Source organism: Cavia porcellus, unplaced genomic scaffold (genome assembly GCF_034190915.1).
Source record: "Cavia porcellus strain 051 isolate PalLab524CR breed Dunkin Hartley unplaced genomic scaffold, mCavPor4.1 scaffold_4, whole genome shotgun sequence".
NCBI lineage: Eukaryota > Metazoa > Chordata > Mammalia > Rodentia > Caviidae > Cavia > Cavia porcellus.
The window spans coordinates 78,136,915-78,152,359 of NW_026947487.1; the positions used below are offsets into that span (position 1 = coordinate 78,136,915).

The following is a 15,445-nucleotide window of genomic DNA, read 5'->3' on the forward strand; positions in this document are numbered from 1 at the left end:
CCTGTAGATAGTAGACAATATGCTGAAATATACTGTATGTGTGCATGTGTATATACATGTATGTTTGTCTGTTTGTGTTTGCATGTAGAGATGGAGTCTCATTATATGGCACTTGATGAACTTGAATGCTTAGGATCAAATAATCCTCCCACCTCAGCTTTCTGAGTAACTGGGACTTCAGGCATGTATTACTGCATCCCACTGGAAAAGACCTTCTTCCTGTAAATCTTAAATGGAATAATTATACAAAATCTGATTATAGTATGTCTGTTCTTAATAATAGTTGCAAATAATACTAGTTAATAATAGTTTCAAATAATTTATTTTACTTCTAGATGGCCTTATTTTTGTTTCATTGTAACGTGGAAATTAAAATACACTAGACGTTATTACTCTTAGCCTCCCTAATGCCATAAACCAGTGGTGATGAACCTATGGCACATGTGCCACGGGGGGATGTTCACTATCATTGAAAGCCCTAAAAGATTCATTATCACTGCTATAAACTATGCTACAGTGTATTATACTTAGCTTTGCTCCCAGAGTTCATTGTTTGGGCAAAGAAAGTGGCCTTTTCTGATGGGAATGAGAAGACTTGAATTTTCATTTATGTTTTTCTACTAAATACTTATATGATTTTGTAAATCATCATTAAAATCTCAGAAAAGTTGGTTTGTGTCAGTATTAGTGTATCTTTAAAACAAATGTATAATGATTTGGGGAAATCAATTTTTGCTTTACTTATCACACTTATGTAACCTACTTGGTGTCTCCCAATGTCATGATATGCTGTGTGTATTCAAAAGAAATATTCCTAGATGGAGATCACATTCTGCAGTTGGGGGTAGCAAACATAAAGAATACTTTGAGAACAGATAGGTACACATCCGACTTACAAGGATGGCTCAATCCAGCTGAGAACTGAAGACTAATGAAGAGCTATATAGGCAAATAAAAGAATTAAACTTAAAATTAAATTCCAGACAGACAAGTCACCAGGAACAGATGCACAGAGAGAATGAGAGCCCAGCACTGCAGAAAACTGCATACAGTATAGCTACAGCATTGGAGGACAAGTAAGAAAGCTAATCTGAGCTTGTAAATAGGGGACAGGTGAAAAACATCTATGAGGTATGATAAATAATTATGGTGAATGTTTACATTTTAAAAAGTTTACTACCATAAAGTGCATTGCTACTCCTTTCCCTTAGACTCCTCTCTTTCACATCAGAAACACTTCATGTCATTATTCTTGGCTGTTTCTGAAGCAGCTCTGGAAGTCTTCCTTCATGAGTGTCTTCAGTAGCTCTATCCTAGCTGCCTCAAAACCTGAATCCATTCAGGTGTTTACTTTTCATGGTTATCTTTGGGGAAGAGATAGAAGTGGCACCATGGTGCTCATCTGGTGGAGAAAGTGGATCAGGACATATTGTACCCTGATGATTCTATTTGTCATAAATGACAATTCATCAAATTGTCTAATTAATGGGGTGATCTGAAGTATCATGACTTAGTACCACTATCTCACTTTAAATATTCTTTCTCACTTAGCTCCTCATTTCTTCTATTGTAATAAGTTATTTTTAAGTTAAAACATTCACAGTATCTTTTATTCTCCATTTGTATGTGGACACAGGCTGGGAATACACACATCAATCCTTTGAATGATCCTAACAAAGAAAGTAGCATTAATCATATTTCCCACTGTCTTTGTCTTTCAGGTAATGGCAAATTCCATCCTTGTAGTTGATCAAGACAAAGCCCTGGCATTCTTTTCTAGCTCTTGTTTATCTCTCACACAATGCACACAGCATAAGACAGTTATTTCAGCACCATCTTCACTTAGTGCTCACATAGACCACTTCAGAGTGCTCTTGTCCTCTCTTGGCTGTCATGTAGCAGTAAACAGTCCCATGAAGGCTCTAACCAGCATGGTGAAGCTGGACTGGCCATTATCTTCCCTCTTGGCCCCTGCCATACACTACCTTCAAGGCAGCCTGGGGGACATTTACAGGTGTACGTTGTGGCCCTCATGACCTAGAAGGTGAGACAGAGATCTGCCTGGGAACTAGACCAGGACAGAGGTGGATAAGAGCTGATGGTTACTCACTTCTCTTTTCTCTGTAGTTTGGATGTACTTAGACTCGCTTTAACATACCTCTATTAAGAATGAACTAGATAATATCTTAGTCACAGTAATTACTTCTCAATTTCTTACCCCCAAGTCATGCATTCCAAACGAACTATTGTTGTGAAAGCAGCTGTCTTTGGCTCTGCTTTTCTAGGAAACCTAGGTTAAAATAATATCCTCAAAATATATCTCAAGCCAGACCATTTCTCATCACCACCACCATTACTGCTTATGTCTATACCACAGTCAGTACTTACCCTAGTTACTGCTGTCATCTCCTGACAGGCTCTCTACTTTTGCTTTTGCTGTATGTGCTCTAATCACAGGGAGCAGGATGAAAGTTTTCAGCAAGGCTCCCATGTGATCACTTCTTTACTTCTCTCCGATTTCATCCCTACTTCCGTTCATCTTGCTCTTGGAAATGCCAAGTGATTTCTACCTCAAGGCTCTTGGTTGATATTCCTCCACTTTTTCTTATAGTCCATTCCCTTCCTCATCTCTCCCTCTTCAGAGGTCACTCTTACAGTGAGGAAATTCTAATCATCCCCTTAAAAATCAATCACTTGCAAGAATGAATCTTATCCTCCTTCCCTGTTCTGTTTTCCTCCAAGGCAGTTAGCAGATTTTATGTATTACCCAGGCATTTTGTTTACTGTCTCTTATTTGCCAATGGCTAAGCTCTGTGACTACATGGAATCGTGTCTGTGTCTTTCCATTGCTGTATCCTTGGGCCTAGAATGGAGATGGGTGTCTGAAAATTGCCCAGTAAACAATTGCTAAGCAAATGAGTAAAGGCACAGTTTAGGAAATGTAATTCTGGCTTAGATGTGGAGATCGTTACAGGTAGGCAACCAGGCTGAAAAACAGACCGGAAGGCTATTTATAGTCATAAGAAAGGATGAAGGCCTCATTTAGTACCTTAAGATAATCAATGGAAAGATGAGACAGCATTACAGAAAAATATAGATGTTTAAAGATTATTTAAGTATGTTGTAGATGGCTTACCTATAATAAGTATGAAAGGGAGATCTAGGAAGACTGAAGGTTTTGGCTTTGACAGCTGAGTAGGTGGCGGTTATTTTCATCTAAGTGAATGCTGAAGAATGATTTACAAAGGGATAGGATGGAGAGGCTTCAGGGAGGGGAGCCAGTGACTTAAGATATGACTTTGAAAGATCAGTCCAACTTCATGTCAGGTGGCAGAGGCTAAGCTCAATTCTCAGGTGCAATGTAGACATTCTAGTGGGGAAAGGTCAGTTCTGTGTGGGCTGGTGGTGTACTCAGAGTTTACAGGGGAAAAGGTACATAATTTATAGGATTATTTTATCACATTCACTAAAGGAATCAAATGTAGAATAGTGCCAGAGGTCTGTTCACACACTAGAGACCCAAAGAATCCAGCTGAGGGCATGGATCCCACAGCACTGTCCTCCATGAATCCAGCTGAAGACACAGAGCTTTTGGCAAGGTCCTCCATCAGTCCAGCTGGGAGCCGAGAGCCCAGAACAATGGCTCATGCAAGTCTGTGTCAAGAATCTGCTCTGGGAAGGGCAAATGTCAGCGGTGGAAGTTAGAAAGTCCGCATTAGTGGAATGAAGGACCTGTGCCAGCAGACCTAGGGATCCGCCCTGGAGACAGGAAGTGACACTCCAGAAGCAGAGCTTCCCCCCAAAAAACCACAGCCATCTTCAGTGATAGAAAAGACCCAAGCTCCTCTGATGATAACAGCTGAGTTTATGTCAGCAAAGCCAGCATGACAAACTTCCCCAGGAGGATCAACAGCACACCCTCTTCCCCGCCAGGTGTCCTGTTATGCTGTCAGCAGCAGCAGTCCTCAGGGGGGCCTTCCTCAGCCTGAACCATGCTGATTCAGTTCAGCTGGGTGTTCCAAGTTGCCTACCAGTTAATCCACCTCAGCTGGCGATGGGAAGGGAGTGGGTCCTTGAGGTAGTCTAGTTGCCTATCAAAACCCCAAACAAGGGAAGTCACACTTTACTCTCTGCATTCCTGCTCTGGCATAGAAATTCTTAACTGTTATCTCTAGTTATCTCCTAAATTATTTGAAAAATAGAGAAGACTGTGAGAAAAAGAAACAATACTTCTTCATTCATTTTTGTTGGCACATTTTAAAAGTATAAAGAAGGCATTTATCTGAAGATGAAGTGTCTACTTCTAGAGAATTTACCTTGGGCTTGTCCTGCTAGCTTCAAACTCTGTTTTGCTTCCACAGCCATCTTCATTTATTGGAAACATATTGAAGAACTTTTTCTCCCTCTAGTCACCAGAAATGAGTAAGTTCTTTAACACTGAAAATACATATAATGAAAAACATCTACATGTTTTAAGGAGAATTTTTGGCTTACGTGTATCTGCTTAGTCATATAAAATCTTTAATGATTGCATTCTTCATAAACACATTTTTCATGTATTTTGAAGCTTAGGTTTTTGCCAAAGCTTTTGTACCATCGGTGATTTTTATTACCATATTTAGCAGAGGAGAGCCATGTGTCTCGAATTTGTCTTCAATCTAGAAATTTATTCTTTAAAGAATTTTATTTCTCAAGGGGGCACTATTTTTTGAAATGTTATTTTATAGAATCTCTGGGCCAAAAGGGAATAGAGATGGGAAAATACTGCCTGAGAAAATTTAAAGAAAGCAAATTACCCTGACCGGCGACTATCTCTTATTTGGTGAGCATATTCTTTGATTTGTTACTTAAATTTAATTCTTGCTTTTTAATTTCATAATAACACTTCACAGTATGTCATGATCTTAATGATCGTCTAGTTTTAGCTTACATTGGACTCTCATTGAGGTTTGGAAGCATCCAAATTATATTACCAATAGAGTGTAGATTCTAAATATGTATATGGATTCTAAGCTACATTCCTGGCTGTGAAATGTCAACTGTTGATTTTTTGAATGGAACAAATTATGAGATTAATAATTCAAATTCCTTACTAGTTCAGACATAACTAAATGAATTTGAATATTTAAAAAAATAAACCTGGTTATTTAACAAACTTTGTAAACTTAAAATAAGCATATAGGTTTCTTCAGAGAAACAGTAACTATTAAGATTCTCTTAATAGTCAGTAGGGTGTGTGAGTGTGAGTAAATATGTAAAGAGGTGCATTATAATGAGTTGGTTTCTAAGGTAGCCAACTGGAGACCAGAAAATCTGATAATGTTTCTAGTCCTGAAGTGTTGAAATCAGGAAGAGTTGAGGTTTCAGTTTGATTCTGAAGGCAGGAAAAAAAGTTATATTCCAGCTGGAAGCAGGCGGGCAGGAGTCTCTTACTCAGAGGAGGTCAGTCCACCTTTGTGTTCTGTTTCAGCCTGCAGCTGATTACTCGGAGGCTCCCTGCTCTACTGGGTCTGCTCATTTAAAGGTTCATCTCTGCCAGTAACACTGTCATATAAACCCCTGGATAATATCTTATTCTTACTTATCTTTGTTTAATGGGCCTTAAACTGTGATAGATTTTGTCATTAGACTATTTCCATTAAAAATTACTGATTTTAAAAACTAAAAACTATCACGCACACACACACAAACAAGTGGTTCACAAAGTAGTCTGTTCTTCTGGCTTTAGGATACACTGTGACCATGAAACAGACTCATCCATATAGCCAGGTGAGATAAACCATTTTGAAGCCTTTCTCATCACTGATTAAGGCTTAAAACACTTACAAAGAGTGTGAGCTATGTACCACTTCAGGACAAGAGCAGCAGCTAGCACTGAGCAGCCTGAGAAGTGAAGCCAGCTAGTTCCACTAATGAGTCATTTCACTGTAACCAATTGCCAAGGTGAACATTTTTGAGAGATACATTCTGACACTGAAGCCCACCTTGTCCCTAGGAAGATGTCCTCTAGTTCTCTCCAGGCTTCATGATTTATTTCGGCAGGCTCTTCAGCTGTGACACTGACTAGAGTGCATACATGACCACTGTTCTGGGTTTGAGAAGCCCACAGGCACGTCTCTAATGACACAGGTTTTGTAGGTCCCAGGGTGGAGCAGGCATAAGGATTTGTTAGTTGGATGAATTGGTGATAGCATATGATGCACAATGTCAGGCATGGTGTTTCTTTTGAGAGTATTTCAGCCAGTAATTGGCACACATGCTGCTGTGTGGGGTGACAGCTGCTTATCTTCACATAAGCACTGCCTTGCTCAATGATTTCTTCAGGCCTCTTCCTGCAGTGAGGAGGCTTCATGGAATCCATTTTGTTAAAATCCATGGTTAGTATATGAGCCAGAAGGGTGTGCTCACGAGACCTGGTGGTTCTTGATGATACTTAGCTTCACCATTGTGAACACCAGCAACAGGAATCAGAATAGCACAGTTGGCTGGAATGTGTCTAGAATCACGTTTTTAATAGTGTGTTTGTGTCCTGGGCCACCGGTGATAATCACATAATACTTGCTGGTCTCAAGTTCCCATGGGGCATGTCAGTGAGAATACCTGCTGATGCTGTTTTTAGTTTACTTGAGACTCAGAAATAGTCTCATCTCAGCATCTCCTTTTTAATGTTTTCTGTGATTATAATCACCTCAGGTGTCTTAATGATACTTTTAACAGTGGCGATTACATTCAGCATGAATTTTGAAGGCAACATTCAAATCACAGTAGTCTGCTTTGAAAAATGCTATGTCAGTGGATACTGAAACAAAAAGGTTTTTGTTGGTGTTGTTTAGCATTGTGCATGGAATGGCATTATTTTATTCTTGTATTATATTGGTGGCCAACTGTTTTTGTTTTCTGAATCCAGGCACTGTAAAATACTTCTGTGTTTACTAGTGATGGCAGGTAAACACAGTTACTAAAAATGTTCTTTCTTTCACTGCAACCTTGCCAACATTTGTTATTATTTGATTTCTGGATGATAAACATTCTTTCTGGAATAAGATAGATGGAATCTTAGTGTGATTTTAATTTGCATTTCTCTAATGGACAGAGATGTTGAACATCTTTTCATGCATTTATTGACCATTTATATTTCTTCTGAGAAGTATCTATTCATTTCAATTTTCCCTTTCTTATTGGATCTTTTATTTGGGTGGAGGTCATAACTTTTTGAGCCCTCTGTATATCCTAAATATTTGTCCTCAGTCTGGCATGTAGCTGGCAAAATTTTTCCCATTCTGTAGGTAGTCCCTTCACTCTGTTAGTAGTTTCCTTTGCTATGCAGAAGCTTTTTAATTTAATGTTTCATTTGTTGATTCTTGCTGTCATTGTGTGTGCAATTGAAATTCTGTCCAGAGAGTCCTACCTACACATGGCTTCAGGAATTTGATCTATTTTATATTTTTCAGTGGGCTAAGTGTTTCTGTTTTAGTATTTAAACCATTGGTCCATTTTGGGTTATTATTTGATTTGACAGGTTGGTTCATTTCCTAGGCTGACCATGGGAGTTGGTAATCTTCTTCCTTTTGGCAGATGGCAAATCATCAAGTCTGTGACATCAACAGAAATTTATCTGTGTGGTGTTGTCCTTTGATTGCTGTTTAGCGACCATATAAAAGGCAATACTATGCTTAATTATTTCTTTGAAGTCTCAAATCCAGTGTGGAAAACCTTTTATTTTATAAAAAGGCTTTGTGGCACTTTCATAATGTTAAGATTTGCCTTGTTGATTTAAATCAAAATCATTTCCTCCCAACATCATAACCATTTTACTGTTCAGTGATGCAGAAGGTATATAAAGAGTTAGTAAAATATTTTGGTTAATTCAGATTGGAGGAATTGTTCAAAAGAAAGCATAGCTAAAATAGGTGGCACTCTTGAAAACAGCCTTTAAAGGAATGGAGAGGTTTTTAGTGTACTGGTAAGATGAGGCATTAAGATAAATATCCAGTACAAAATCACATTTTCACAGTTACACTTCTTCATGCCTGATCCACTTTGGAGTCTTACTGCTTTCTCTCTCAGCTTTTAAAGAAAGGAAACAACTTCTTTTAATGTCTAATGAATATTTATGCAGTCCCTTGACAATTAAGGGCTCATTAAAATTCACTTCAGAATAGAAATAAAAACCAAATTAAAGACCAAAAGAGAAAGTAATGCTAAGTAGAAACTCAACTTCCTTTCCTGTTTATAAATTGTCAAGTCAGAAACACTGCAAATGAACTTTTAAAAATGATTCTAGGAGGGAGTTTGACTATAATAACAGACATATTTTATTATTGCTGTTTAATTTTACATTGATCTTTGGACTTGATGAATTTTTTTCTTTTGAAGGTACTTAGAAAGTTTACTTTTGTATCAGCGATTAAAAGTTCAAATTTTGGAGTCAGACTTTTCACTTTCATGAATCGTAATGCTTCCGGGAACTTGTTTCTTGAACAAGTTCTTGGTGTTTCAATCTCTGTATTGCAAGATGGAAAATATAATGCTATATAGCCCACAAATTGTTGGAGGAAGAAACGGAGCTAATATATGAACAGTCCTTGGTGCGGAGCCTGGGCGCACTGGCTTCTGCCTCTTGAGAAGCCTTTCGTCTTAGTTCACACACTTTGACTCTTGCTGGAGCTGTTCGGAAAAGTCTTTGTGTTCCTTTTGCTGGGGGGGGGGCGGTGAGGAATAGTTCTTGACTCTCTCCTCTGATGAGTAGAATTTATTTTCCTCCTCCATTTCAGTTTTGCAGTTTTTCTTCCTAAGACCTAACAGCTGCCCCTCTTACTGCTTCCAGCTACGTTGGACTACAGCGCTTCTCTTGGTTCAAGATGATACATGTAGATAATATAAGGATGGCAAATTGTGTATTCCATCACTTTGTAAAGTGCATTTCTCTGATGAGAATGGTACTTTGAAGGGACAGCAGTTTTACCCTTTTTGCTACTCCCCCGTGTCATTCAGATAAAGACACATGGACCTGAGACCAGAAAGTGGCCTAGAAAAGTCAAATGGCTGCCCACTATTATTTTCAATATGAAATAGGAGTATTTGTCAGGGTGAAGTAACAAGACATGTATCCATATATTTATGAGATTTTTCATGAGGCTTTGCATTTTCAAAAATAAGCACTGAAAACTAAAATTTTGTAGTTATTTTGATAAATGTGTTATCTAAAGAGTATGTATATTTTACAAAATAGGTCATAAAATTGAATTTTTTCTTGTAAAGTGATGAGTAGCTGTTATTTAACCCAAACTTTGTCTTTAAGATATGCCTCATAAATTTAATAATCAGTCATAGTTTCTGCTGTAGTTTTTATTATTTTCACCATTTGCTCTAGTCAGAGTCTTTATACAAAGTGTTGGATCTATTTCTTGGCAACTAAACAAAATTTTTCTCCCAGTAATTATATTCTACTAGAAAATGACACCATGATTTTCAAGCAACTGATAGGATGTGTGCTTTAGTCTTTAGTCTCTACATGCATCTGAAGGAACCTTTAGTATCAATTGGTATATCTGTATGACGTCAGTAAGATGAAGCTAATGCATGATTAATATATATTGTTTATTATTTAATGTCTACTGAGTATTTACCTCAAGTCATAATTGTTTTAAATTTGCGTTTATAGTTCTTGCCTATGTCCTTTTCTTGGGGTAAAAAAGCTTTAGCGAATATAGCTAACTATCTTCACATTTTCTGAATAGGTAGTCATATTCATTGGTACAGTGATGTGTATTAAGGCTTTTGTTTTCTATCTGATTGTGCTCCATACCATCCCTCTTCCATCTGATCACTACCACAACCCTGAGGTCCATTCTCTTTCTAGTGTGGCACTGAAGTCAGAGGATCAGAATTGTAGACTTATGCAGTATGAGAAACAGGAGAAGACCCAGTTGCTGAACTGCGAATGGCTGTAACTATAAAACAAGGCTTCATTTTTTGTGCGTGACTGGTAAAGTGTTCAGAAAGTATAAAAACTTTATAAATTTATATGATTTATAAATTATATCAGAAATGGAAATTTCAGTGAGTAGGCTTTTATCTTTTCAGTAGTTTGACCTTGATTTATACTACTCATTTCATTGTAAAAGTAGGAAAATTTCAAGAGGAACTGATGGTTTGTTTGGAGGAATGAGTTTAATTTGCGCTCTGCAGGAACCTGTTCAAATGTTACTAGTAGTATTCTCTAGAATGATCTAATGCTACCGTTATCTTGCCTTTTAGGCCATTATGATAATGGATATACTTTCAGTTGTAAAACTACTTTGAAAAGTTATACGACATGTCCCTGACTTATGAAAGATTCCATTCTGGGAGAATTGTTCTCAAGTTAGATTCATTTGTAACTGACACAGTGAGCCTTATATAGTACACTTGTGAAAATTTTAAAACTCAAATGTTAGCAAGTCTGGGATTTACCGTAATTTAGTTTGTTCTTTAAAAATATACTTTAATCAGAAGATAAAAGTTAGATGTTCAATTCCACAGTGCCCAGCTTCAGTCTAAGAAGAAGCAAATAGAAAAATCATTGTCAGTGGATTTACCCTAGCCCAGCAAGAGTAAGAAGGGCACAAGAGTTGTGTGCCTCACCAAAGTTTGAGGTAAACTGTATAAGAACACAGAAGATGGCCACACTAAATCAGCCTAAGACTTAGAATCTAGACACTGGAAAATAATAATTTGGGAGAGAAAAGGAGGAGGAAGGTGGGTCCTTGGAACTCAGGAAAGATAAAGGGAAAATTGGAGTCTACAGAAAAATTTGACATAGATCACAACACAGAAAAATAATGGGACAGTCCACACTTTCTCCCTGGCTCCTGGCTTGTGGTGTGAGAAAAAAAAGATTAAATTTCAGGAAATAGTGAGAAACACACTGGTGGAACACAGCAGTAGATTATGTGTCCTATAACAACTGGAGAGTGACTCCAGTCCATGTGTCTGCCATGTTCCCTGGTGAGGGTGCCTGGTTGGATACCATTCTAGGGAAGGACCAATTGAACCTGGGACTCAGAGCGGCTAGAGGTTGGTTTCACTTCAGAGCTTCCAGTGTTAGACTCCCATATTGACCTGTGTGAGAGATATACACAGGAGATGTTCATGGTCCATGAGCCATGGTCAGGCCAGAAGGACACACCCAGAATGTTATAAGCTAAATAACTCGGGCCCCACCTCCAAGATTAGAGGCCAATTTCAGTCCGAATTTCTGTGGATTTGAAAGAAGAAAGCCATCACATCATCCTATTCCTACTGCTGGCTGGCTGAGATTATCCAGCTTGATTCTGCAATCTGACTGATCAGAAGAGACAAAGAAAGTCACTCCATACATGTTAAAGGAACAATCCAAGAGGAAGAGATAACAATCATAAATATAGACACACCAAATGCCAGCACACCCAACTATATAAAAACAAACACTAGTGGATGACCAATCAGATAAGCATTAATAAAATTGTAATGGGGACCTCAGTATCCCAGTTTTACAAATAGATCAGCTAGATAAAAAAAAAAAAATCAGCAAGGAAATACCAGAGCTGAACCAAACCTTTGAATAAATGGACTTAGTAGATATCCATTGACTGTTATACCTCACAACAACAGAATACACGTTCTTAGCAGCACACAGAATTTCCTCCAAAATAGACTGTACTCTAGCTCAGAAAACACGCGTAAGTAAATGCAAAGGAATTGAAATTATCCCAGGCATATTATCAGATCATAGTGTAGTGAAATTGGAAATACATGCCAAAATAAACCATAAAAACTGAATAAACATATGTAAAGCATATAGTACTCTTCTGAATAACCAGTGAGCCACAGAAGAAATTAAAGATTTTCTATAATTAAACAATAAGATGATGTGACATATCAGAATTTGAGATGCAATGAAAATAGCCCATTGAGGGAAATTTATAGCAATGAATTCCTGCATTAGAGAAATGAAGCAAGATCAAATAATCTAGTATTGGACCTAAAGATTCTAGAAAAAGAAGAACAAATTGAGCCCAAAGCTCATACAAGGAAGAACATTATCAAGATCAGAGCAAAAGTAAATGCGGTTGAGAATAAGAAAACAGTACAAAGAATCAGTGAGTTGAAGACTTGTTTCTTTGAAAGATTAAAGTAGATAAATTCTTATCCAACCTTATGAAAAAGAAAAGACCTAAAATCCATGCCAATAGGAATGCAAAGAATAAAATCACAATGGATCCTGCAGAAATCAAGAAGAGCATCATTACTCACATTGAGAAACTACACTAATTAAATGAAAAACTCTGACGTGGGCAGATTTCTAGAAACATACAAATTACCTAAACTGACTCAAGAAGATGTAAATATTCTAAGGCTGGGCATGGTGGTGCACATCTGTAATCCCAGCACTTGGGAGACAAAGGGAGGAGGGTTGTTGTGAGTTCGAGGCCAGGTTGAACTTCATAGTGAAATTCTGTCTCAAAAAAACACAAAAACAACAACAAAAACAAAGCCAGTATCAGTCAAAGAAATTGAAGGAAAAAAAAATACCAACAAAAACTCATGTCCTGATGGATTGACTGCTGACTTCCACAAGAACATCAAAGAAGATCTAATACCACTACTCTTCAAACTTGTTCAGAAAATTGAAAGAGAAACAGTGTTCCCAAAGCCACTTCTGGAACTAAGCATTACCATAATATCGAAATGAGAGAAAGCTCCAACCAAAAAGTAAAACTACAGGTTCATCATCTGACCATACATGAAAAAGATACTGGAAGTAAGAAACAATGCAGTAAATCATCAAGAAGATTATACTCCATGAGCAACTGGGATTCATCCCAGATGCAGAGGTCATTCAACATAATGCAAATCAATAAATATAATATACCACATTAACAGAACCAAGAGGAAAAAAACCTCATGATCATCTCAGTATTTGCAGAAAAAAATTTGACCAAGTGTAATACCCATTCATGATAAAAACCATCCAGAAAATTGAAATAGATAGCTGATCTTTACCTCAACCTGATAGAAGCTATCATTTGCAGGTTAACTGCCAACATCATAGTATAAAGGTCAAAAACTGAAAGCTTTCACTTTAAAATCAGAAACAAGAAGTGGATGCCCACTATTATCACTTATATTCAATATAGTTCTGAAAACATTACCCAGAAAAAATTAGACAAGAGAAAGAAAAAAGGAGTAAGGAAGGAAAGGAAGATTGTTATTTGCGGACTGATTGACACCTCTACAAACTGGTTATTTGTGGATGATATGATATTCCACATAGGAAACTCCAAAAAGTCCACCACAAGGCTCCTAGAATAACCAAATTTAGTAATGCATGAGGCTACTAAGTCAACGTGTTGAACTAAATTGCTTCCTTGTACACAAAATGAACATTTGTACAGAACTCACTGAAAGAAAAATCAGAGAAACATCTTTCAGAGTGATGCCAAGAAAAATGAAATACTTAGGAATCAGTTTAACAAAGGAAGTGAAAGACCTTTACATTGAAAACTACAATACTCTGAAAAAGGAGATCAAAGAAAATATTAGAAAATGGGAAAACATCCTCTATTGTTGGATAAGCAGAGCCAGTACAGTGAAAATGGCCATACTCCCAAAACTGTTATACAAATTTAGTATAATCTTAATCAAAATAGCTATAGTATCCCTCACAGAAAAGGATAAAACAATCCTAAAATTTATATGGAACCAGAAGAGACTTAGAATAACAAAAGTAATTCTGAGCAGTAAGGGCAAGGCAGGAGTATAACAAACTTAGACATGATATTATACTACAAAGCTATAGTGATAAAATCAACAAGGTATTGGCAAAGAAACAGACTCAAACTTCAGTAGCAGGAAATAGAAAATGCAGAAACAACTCCAAGCATACGTCATTGACAAAGGAGTCTGGGACCTTCACTGGAGAAAAGATACCTCTTCTGATATTTCAGTTTTTTTGAGACAAGGTCTTGCTATGTAGCCCAGGCTGGCCTTGAACTCATAGGATAGCCTAGGCTAGCCTCAGACTTGTAGCAGTCTTCCTGCGTCTGCCTTCCAAGTGTTGGGATACAGGCATGTGCCATCATGACTGACCCAAAAGATAGCCTCCTTAATCAGTTGATTCTATGAAAACTGCCACAGTTTGAATCTAGACCTGTATCTCTTACTATGCACTAAAAAATTGAAATAGGTGACACATCTAAATACTAAAACAAAAACACATAATCTTCTGGAAGATAGAATAGGTAAAACTTATATAGGCAGAGGTATAAGCAAAGAATTCAGGAACAAAACCCCAACTGCATTGGAAATATTACTAAGAATCAATGAATGATATCATATCAAATTAAAAAGATTTTGTACAGCAAAAGAAACTACCAATAGAATAAAGCGACAACTCACAGAGTGAGAAAAAGTTGTTACCAGCTAACTATTCCTCAAACACAGGACTACTGTTTAGAATATTTTCTTAGTTACTTTTCTTATTGCTGCAACAAAATACCCAACCTTAAAGGTAAAGGAGGAAAGGTTTATGTAGTCAGAGTTTGTAGAGGTTGGTGGCTCCAAGGCAGAAGGGCATTGCAGAGGAGAAACATCAATGCTAGCAGAAGTCAGCAATGCAGTAAAGCAGTTAAGTAATCAGGAAGCAAGCAGCAAGAGGCCCTCTTTCTGTTCCTTCTATGATATGCAGGTTACATGCCCTTAGGGTGGCTGGCTAACCCTCACATCCAGGGTGGACCTTCACATTACCCACCTTAGAGCTTTTCTAAACCAACAATGGACTAATTTAGCAATCACACATCCTTAATCCCAGTATCACACACTGTAGATACAGCCAGCTCTTAAAAAAAAAAAACCACCTATAACTTCTTGAAGCCTTTACTGGGGATGTCTAGATACAAACCATCACAAACATGTAAGAACTCAGAAAACTCAGCCCCTGCTCCATATTTAAAGACCCAATCCCAAAATGCCCATCTGAAATGAATAGACACATCTAAAATAAAGAAGTACAAAGAGCTAATAAGTGAAAAAAATGTTTAACATGACTGATTTGACAAATGCAAATTAAAACAACCCTGATATCTCTAGATAGAATGGCTATCATCAAGAAATCAACCCATAACAAATACTGGAGGGGCTGTGGGGAAAATGCTTTTCTACTGCTGGTGGGAGTGTAACTGGTACAACCATTGTGGAAATCAGTATGAATATTCCTCAGAAAACTAAAGCTAGAGATTCCATTTGACCCAGCTATGCTTATTCTGAGTATCTTCCCAAAAGAGTTAAATGTATTGTTCCACAATGCTACATGCACACAAGTTTATAGTGGCACAATTTAATGTTGAAAATAGCCTGTATGCCCCAAAACAGAATGGATAAAGAAAATGTAGTATTTATGTACAATAGAGCAGGATTCTGCCAT

The 15,445-nt window shown here is 37.4% G+C and overlaps 1 protein-coding gene across 25 annotated transcripts in view; it reads left to right on the forward strand.

Moving 5' to 3' along the window:
• The window catches only part of Bmpr1b (bone morphogenetic protein receptor type 1B), a 420,914-nt gene that overhangs the window by 334,683 nt on the left and 70,786 nt on the right, over positions 1 to 15,445 (forward strand). For 9 of the 25 annotated variants that reach the window (XM_063247301.1, XM_063247296.1, XM_063247299.1 and 6 more), the window contains one exon: positions 4,362 to 4,422. The exons of the other annotated variants lie outside the window; for them this stretch is intronic. In XM_063247301.1, the coding sequence (XP_063103371.1) occupies positions 4,419 to 4,422 (4 nt within the window). In that variant the 5' untranslated portion in view covers positions 4,362 to 4,418. The remainder of the gene's footprint in view (positions 1 to 4,361; positions 4,423 to 15,445) is intronic. 25 annotated transcript variants of the gene reach the window in all.